Source organism: Eufriesea mexicana, unplaced genomic scaffold (genome assembly GCF_001483705.2).
Source record: "Eufriesea mexicana isolate 0111107269 unplaced genomic scaffold, ASM148370v2 scaffold106, whole genome shotgun sequence".
Lineage (NCBI taxonomy): Eukaryota > Metazoa > Arthropoda > Insecta > Hymenoptera > Apidae > Eufriesea > Eufriesea mexicana.
In genome coordinates, this window is record NW_016908282.1 from 820,336 (window position 1) to 828,600 (window position 8,265).

The following is an 8,265-nucleotide window of genomic DNA, read 5'->3' on the forward strand; positions in this document are numbered from 1 at the left end:
TCACAAGATATGATTACATGATATTAAGAACAATGTAAAAATGTACTTTACATTTGAATGGAAATTACAATTGTCTCAGCACAAAATTCGTACTTTCCGTGGGCTCAATGTAAATATTTGTAGCATATAAACATTTTAATATATGAATTAAATAAGCTTGTTATGTTTTATTTTAGTAAACTTATAATCGTATGTTTATGTGCAATGATGTGCACAATCGTGTGTGCACTATTTAAGATAAATCATAATATAACAATAATGTGAAAAAATAATGAAATATATAATTATACGAAAAATAAAATAAAAATTTCTCTAGAATTATTTGTTACTCAATCTTAACATCATAGGATTAGAATTTTAATGATTGGGAAATAAGTACAACTCGTTACAACTATATCCAATTCTGTTTGAATGTTGGATGTGAAAGTTTTTGGTATTTAACAATAGTATTTCAACTATTTACGTATATTAGAAAGTAATTAGTTATTATGTCTCTGATAACAGTTATAAGATGCAATGTCAGTTTAAAATTATTATTGTGTTATAGTTCTTGCATTTCGAAAGTAAGGATTTTAACCTAAAATTTAGGTTATTAGATAATTACTGAAAATTATCAATACAATTAATATCTTTTATTATCTCACGAATAGGGCAGTTTACGGTTTTCGTCTTCATTTTCAAAATATGCAGAACATAAATCTTTGGAAAAAATTCGAAATATTGGTATATCAGCACACATTGATTCTGGAAAAACCACCTTGACTGAACGTATATTGTTTTATACCGGAAGAATAACTAAAATGCACGAGGTAAAAGAAAAACAATTTTAAAATGTACTATATTGTTATTTAAATTGCTTAAAAGATAAATGTTTTCTTCCATTTCTTTATATAAAATATTTACAATAGGTTAGAGGTAAAGACAATGTTGGAGCAACAATGGATAGCATGGAATTAGAAAGACAAAGGGGCATTACAATTCAATCTGCTGCAACTTATACATTATGGAAGGATCATAATATTAATATTATTGATACTCCTGGTCATGTTGATTTTACTATAGAAGTAGAGCGAGCTTTACGTGTTTTAGATGGTGCTGTACTTGTATTATGTGCAGTAGGTGGTGTTCAATCACAAACATTAACTGTGGATCGTCAAATGAAGAGGTATAATATACCTCGCATAGCATTTATTAATAAATTAGACAGAATAGGTGCTAATCATAATAGAACCTTAGATCAAATAAGAGGAAAATTACATCTTAATGCTGGATTTATACAATTACCTATTGGTTTAGAAGCTAACAATAAAGGGATAATAGACTTAATTTATCAGAAAGCCTTATATTTTGAAGGAGATTTTGGCGAAGTTATAAGAGAAGATGAAATACCATCTAACATGAAAACAGGTATAATTTTATAAATAGAAATATTATATTTATTAACATTTTAGTGAATACTATTTATTCCAATCAAATTAAATAAACATATTTCATATGAGTAGAAGTACAAAATAGAAGACAAGAGTTAATTGAATATTTAAGTAATGTTGATGAAAAACTTGGTGAATTATATTTAAATGAAATGCAAATACTTGAGAAAGATATAATTGATGCAATTAGGAGATGTTGCATACAAAGAACCTTTGTACCAGTATTAGTTGGAACTGCATTAAAAAACAGAGGAATTCAACCATTGTTAGATGCAGTTATAACCTATTTACCACATCCTGGAGAAGTGGAAAACTATGCACTTGGAATTAATAAGTAAATTCTTTTTCATCATTTCTGTTGCTTATTAATTAACCGTTAAATTGCTCTTTATTTATATGGAATAATTAATTTACCATTTATAGAGATGAAACTACTAATATTCTGTTATGTTCTGAAAGAAGTAATAAACATCCTTTTGTTGGGTTGGCATTTAAATTGGAAAGTGGTAGATATGGCCAATTGACTTATTTTCGTTGTTACCAAGGAATGTTGCACAAAGGAGAGGTTTTATATAATACAAGGACAAAGAAAAAGGTTTGTATATTTACGTGTAATATAATAGTGATTAAACTATGAAATTTTTGAACTAACACATTGTTATTTAGGTTCGAATTCAAAGATTAGTCAGACTTCATTCAAATCAAATGGAAGATGTACCTGAAATTTATGCTGGTGATATTTTTGCCCTGTTTGGTATAGATTGTGCATCAGGTGATACATTTGTTGGCAATCCTAAACTAAATTTATCAATGGAATCTATTTATGTACCTGAGCCTGTAGTATCTATGTCTATACAAATGAAAAATACAAAAGATCGAGATCAGTTTTCAAAAGGTGTTGCACGATTTACGAAAGAAGATCCTACTTTGAAATTTCATTATGATGTAGATAATAAGGTAAGGTTAAATTATACAAAAAATTGCGGAACAACATATTACTACAGATGAATTTGAGGATACAGTGCAGGATATAATATACAGTGTATATTGTATTTTAGGAATCTATAATATCTGGAATGGGAGAGTTACATTTAGAAATCTACTCTCAAAGGCTTGAACGTGAATACGGCTGTCCTGTTATACTTGGAAAACCAAAAGTTTCATTCCGCGAAACAATACGTGAGCCTATAGAATTTGATTATCTACATAAAAAACAATCAGGAGGGGCCGGACAATTTGCTCGAGTTATTGGTGTAATAGAGGTAATAATTTGATGTTTTTTAATTATATTGCGTGGTAATTTGTATTGCAATAATATTTTTTTTAGCCATTACCGTCAAACAAGAACACCGAACTTATATTTAAAGATGAAACAATAGGGACAAACGTTCCAAAACAATTTGTTCCTGGTGTAGAAAGAGGATTTAGAACTACATGTGAAAAAGGATACCTTTGTGGTCATAAAGTAGCGGGTATTAGAATGAGATTACTCGATGGTATGCATCATTGCGTGGATTCTTCGGAATTATCATTCTTTCTCGCTGCACAAGGTGCAATGAGAGAAGTATTTGAAAAAGGGTCATGGCAAATTTTAGAACCAGTTATGACAGTGGAAGTAACCTGCCCTGAAGAATTCCAGGTAAATATATATTTCTGTTCTGCTATCATAAATTGTTTCATGTTTATGTAAACTCTATTATTGTTAAAGGGACAAATCATCAATCAATTAACTAAACGACATGGTATTATATTCGAGACTGACATTAATGACGGATGGTGTATATTAAAAGCAGAGGTTCCATTAAATGATATGTTTGGATATGTTAGTGAATTGCGATCTACCACTCAAGGAAAAGGAGAATTTACGATGGAGTACTCGAGATATACGCCTTGTCTACCAGAAATGGAAGAACGGATAATAAGAGAATATCAAGAAGCGCATAATTTAACAGTGCAACAGAAAAAAAATTAATGAATTAACAAATAGGCATTATTTCTAAGGAATCATTTCACATTTTTCTATATGAAGATTCACAAAATTTATGATGGCATATGATAAAATAAATAAATATATGATAATATAAATATACTATAGATATTATAGTAAATTAGTAATTTGAATGTAAGGAGTTATACTTGTAAAATCTGTGAAAATTTGGAAATTAAGCAAATTTAATTTAAAAAATAATGGATACATAAAAAGTTTTCTTTTATTTAATTTTTTCTTTTTTTATGTTTAAGAAGTAATTCGAAGAATTCGATCTTTTAAGTTTAATGAACTAAGATTTAATTGCTGGAGTTCGTTAATCTCCAAATATTTTATTTTCTAATTATTTTATGTAATTATTATACGTATTTATCACGACACAAAATATGTTGTATATTTAAATTATTAAGCAGATTAAATAATTATGATGCACTTGAAAGTAAAACGAATTATCATTAGACAGAGCTTTAAAATTTGAAAAATCGATTACTGTTGCGATTCTCGAATGAAATCGAGTAGAGTATTGCTTGAATATTGTTTTTAAGATGGCGTCAATGAGGGCGCTCTGATCATTTGCACCCATGCGCTTTGCTGAACTGTGGTCAGTAGCGCAGGAGCAAGTATCGGGAGTAGTTGGTGGGTGTCGAGTTTTTTGTAACATCTTGCCTCGTCTTCTAAAAGACGAGTGGCTGGTACGCTAGGAAAAATACTCGCTGCCGTGCTTCCGCGTATACGTGCCCGAAAAATGTAATATGGCGATGGTCGCGTCGAACATGAGCGGCCACATACAAAAGCAGCTCACTAGAAGTCTCGAGCGAATCCTGGAGGAAGCACACTTGAGCGGCGAACTCAAGCTTAGCGGTCGAAAGCTTAAGGACTTTCCAAAAGTCGGGAAAACAGGTTCTAGCAAGTACAATCTTCAGGATACGGTTATTGCTGGTAAGTTTTTCGGCTTATTATAAATCTTTCTTCTTTTGTTAAAAATGACGTTTGCATAAAAATAAATATGTAACAAAAGAAGAAAAAAGATGGTAGTGTAAAAACAAAGAATATTCGAAATATTTTCTAATCAAGTGCCGTGTGTTCAATTATCTTGAAAAAGTTTGTCTCCATCTTATACTGACTTGTAATAATTAGAGAAAAATGAAAAAATATCAATAGATGATGAGACGTGTCTATACGTCCGCCTGTCTGATTCGATGCAAGTTTTAAATTCTGTCAAAGTTAACCTCGAACACTCGTGTTTATGTCATATTCACGCACGCATGTATGTGGCGCCGAATGCTACCCTGCGAATGTATACAGTCCGTTGTTCAGATTACAGTTGTACCTTTCATTTAGAGCTACAGTACTTAGCGCATAATTTCCTATGTGTTATTTTCTAGAAAACAAATTCGAAATGATGCAAACTTTCTTTGTTACTTGCGAAAGGGGAAATATAAGAACGCAAATAAACTCTTTTTGAAAAGAAATTCTTTTGGAAAAGAGATACGGTGTCCTTTCGCTGGTCTCTGAGTCTAATGACTAATACGAAACACTTAAGCGTTACATAATAGAAGCGCATCTGCATTTACGGTGTAATGCACCATGGTTATGATTTTGTAGCCATTACCAACTATAATCGTTAATACTAGGGTTGGACCGATAAAAGGAACTAGTAAGTAGGAAAGAGAAGGAAAACTCACTTTCTTCTATTAGCTTGAAAAGCATGTAGGCTTAATAAATATAAATGCATCACGATAGTCGTTGGAGTGTGTATAGAACATCGTTTCGCGGACAGCTCCTGTGATTGACATGTTCCTGTGAATCCTGATATTCCTTTTACGAAAACAGTCGACTAAAAGAACATACTGTACGAGGTTATGCATAAGTAAAAGTTCGCGCGTTATCGTGACACACCCGGTGTTTCCTGTTACCACGATAATCGTGTATTCGACAGCCGTTGATACTAGCGGCACTCCGAGGAATTACGTGCGTAGAAGCATAAGAGTACTCCAACTTTTAAAAATGTCAATATCGTTGTCAACTGTCAAGGATTCAATGCTTCGTGTCGCTTGGAAGGAACTTGTGCAAATATAGAAATGCATCGATCCTTCAACCCCGATTTGATTTCAAAAAAGATTTACGACTCGAGCAAAAATGTAACACGATTATTGGTGACTAAAGATGTTTTTGTTTAATTTTGATAACGCGTCTGTATAACGGTCGCGAGTAGCCGCAGCTAAGTGTGCAGCAAAGAAATATCTTTATCAGCGTGGATTACATTTTTCGAGGCCAGATTATCTGAAGTTTGCATCAATCGCATAATATCGTTTATCGAAAGCGTGAGTCCCGGGACATTTGCAAACACATGCAATTACGTGTAGCTATCGTGTAAATCAACGATAATTAAAATTACAAAATTCACGAGCCCCTTAAAAGAATTAAAACGGTGACAATGATTTCGATCGATCATGTACTTTTATTATACTAACTTATTATACTAACTTTTTCCCTTCTTCGATGAGTAACATCGACCCAGATTTCTTCACGGTGACAGTCGATACAGTGGCGTTCATTACTAATATACATTCCTTTCGGCCATAGAATCTACGTTCTTCGAGAAGCGCGTTTCCAATACTCCTGAAGCGCATCGGAACGATGTTTCTTTATAAAGGGTAAATTCACTCGGCGCCATCGATCGAATGTTTTAATCAGGACTCGGTCGGTATTGGCTCGTCACTGGAAAGGAATAATTCGTCGTTGGTGGTTAGTCGTTACGCGTCTCTGCCATCGGCACCGAGTACTGCTTATCGGTTTTCGATGCTGATTTCTCATCTAGCGGAGGGGAAGCTAATTTCGGTCGCTGTTTGTCGATGCTCGGGAAATAATCAATGGTGGGGGTGCATTTATAGCCGTTACCATTTCGTCGGGACATTATCGAACGAAACGACGGCTCGTGTTAAGGCTCCTTGCGACGAGGCACGACGTTGTCGAAAGGGGAAGTAACTTCATTAAGGAACCCCAGGTCAGTTCGCGACGAGGGATATGACTAACTATGTATGTTCCACGTTACACGAATCTATGCCAACTACCGTTAAAACATTAACGACAGGGAAAATTACTCGTAGTCTCTGTCTATATTCTACGCTAACGATTTCTAGTCTGCAGTTCCTCGAACATGCACGGTAAGCCCTGCGGTCTCCATTCACCAGAGAAACCCGTGGGTTTGATATGTCGCTGCTATCGAGGAAAAAGCTGATCTATTGTCCGTGGCGCATAAACGACGTAGTAAAGCAAACGGAACGCGCTGTTCGCGGAGGACCAATCGAGATGGAAAGAGCAAAAGGAAACATATTGGATGCGCGAGAATGGACAGCCATAGAGAAGCCCAGCGAGACGATTATTGCATCGAACAAATTGTTTCCTCGCGGTTCATTCAACGTCGACTATTAACATTTCCACACCCGGCGTCACGTATGCGTGACTTTCGTTGGCAGTAGCCATTTTTCGCGGGCGCTGCAATGGCGCCGTACGTGCTGAAAAATAACCTTTTTTTTTAGGGCAAATATTAATATGGCCAACATAGAGCTAATTTTGTTTTACTTTTCATCTAGGCTGTGTAAATACGAGAAATTCGCGTGAGTATAAATAAAAGATGAGTTCGATTTTTCGTAATACTCGCGAATATATGTACACATGAAATTCGCCGATGCGTGACTTTTGCTGTTACCATTTATCGTTTTACAGAAATAAATCATTTAACAAGCATCACCGGAACGGCATTGGTAAATTGAATACCGGTCCCCAGTGACCCCATGGCAGTCAACGTGTTAAGAAATTGGTGACATAAAACGTAGCGAATATCCCTGGAAGGTATTATTTCGAAAGCACGCAAAGTAACTGACTTGGTGAACGTACGGTCGAGTTAACGCATTGGAATGTCGAACAGAGGGGGCGAGGGTGGGCAGGAAGAAAAATGGATCTCACCCTTTTTTCTTTCTCTCGTCTTTCTCGAAGAAAGCGCGCAACGCACCGTGACATAATCGATAAGAAGCTTTTTCCTTAGGCGGAGCGTATCGCGTACTCTCTATTTACCCACCCGCCATTTCGCCGATTATATAGTCAGGTCTTTGTATTCCGATTCCACCGTCCCAATAGTATAGGTCTTAATGCACGATTATGCGCGAAACGAGGCCTGTCATGGCAGGTATATTTTTATTTTTATTTTTTAAATTTAACGCAATAAGCAATTTGTTCCATACTGTATCAATACTTGTTCGCAGATTACCAATAAGATATACGAAAAACGTACTAATACTGCAAGGAGCTTGGAAGGAGTTACTTGAGAAGGCTCATGGGCAAAAGTATGTCTCTTTGATAGGTATCGTTAGTTTTCCTCTAATAACGATCGACTGATCAATTAAAAAGTTTTGCGTGAGTTCATCCTCGCATACATAAACGATTAGGTTAACCTCTTAATCGGTCGTCAATCACAGCCGCCTGACATCTTTTGAACTGTCTACTATATTCGTATATCGGTATAATTATACAGATTTGGTCCAGTAGCAAACGCGCTAAACGAACTCTAATTACGATATCGTACGTACATGACTGCAAACGTAGCTGCAACGTGCACGCGACGTGCAATTATTCTAATCCTCACCGTTCCCTCGACTGTATCCATCGAGCGAGAATATTGGAGTAGCAGGTGCTCGGATGGAGGCGTACCGTGATTAACGAAAAGAAAGGAGGAATTCGGGTAACCGCGACGATCGAACGGTGGTGCGATCGCATCTCTCTTTCTCTCTCTCTCTCTTTTACACACACACACGCACGCACGGGCGCCCCCCCCCCCCCCCCCCCCCC

General features: G+C 35.6%; 2 protein-coding genes across 4 annotated transcripts in view; both read left to right on the top strand.

The window, feature by feature from the left end:
• Window positions 1-488: 488 nt before the first annotated feature.
• On the top strand, window positions 489-3,473 carry mEFG1 (mitochondrial translation elongation factor G 1). The gene is made up of 9 exons (XM_017910519.1): window positions 489-563; window positions 651-809; window positions 909-1,407; window positions 1,503-1,764; window positions 1,854-2,025; window positions 2,097-2,387; window positions 2,489-2,692; window positions 2,758-3,069; window positions 3,139-3,473. Exons 1-9 carry the CDS (start codon window positions 489-491, stop codon window positions 3,400-3,402), a joined length of 2,238 nt encoding a protein of 745 aa, XP_017766008.1. The 3' UTR covers window positions 3,403-3,473.
• A 543-nt stretch (window positions 3,474-4,016) lies between these two features.
• Window positions 4,017-8,265, top strand: part of Lrch (Leucine-rich-repeats and calponin homology domain protein) — a 31,087-nt gene continuing 26,838 nt past the window's right edge. For all 3 annotated transcript variants that reach the window (XR_001890747.1, XM_017910560.1, XM_017910559.1), the window contains exon 1: window positions 4,017-4,356. Coding sequence is in view for 2 of the 3 variants with exons in the window: in XM_017910560.1 (XP_017766049.1) it covers window positions 4,170-4,356 (187 nt within the window). In the remaining variant the exon portion in view is untranslated. The remainder of the gene's footprint in view (window positions 4,357-8,265) is intronic.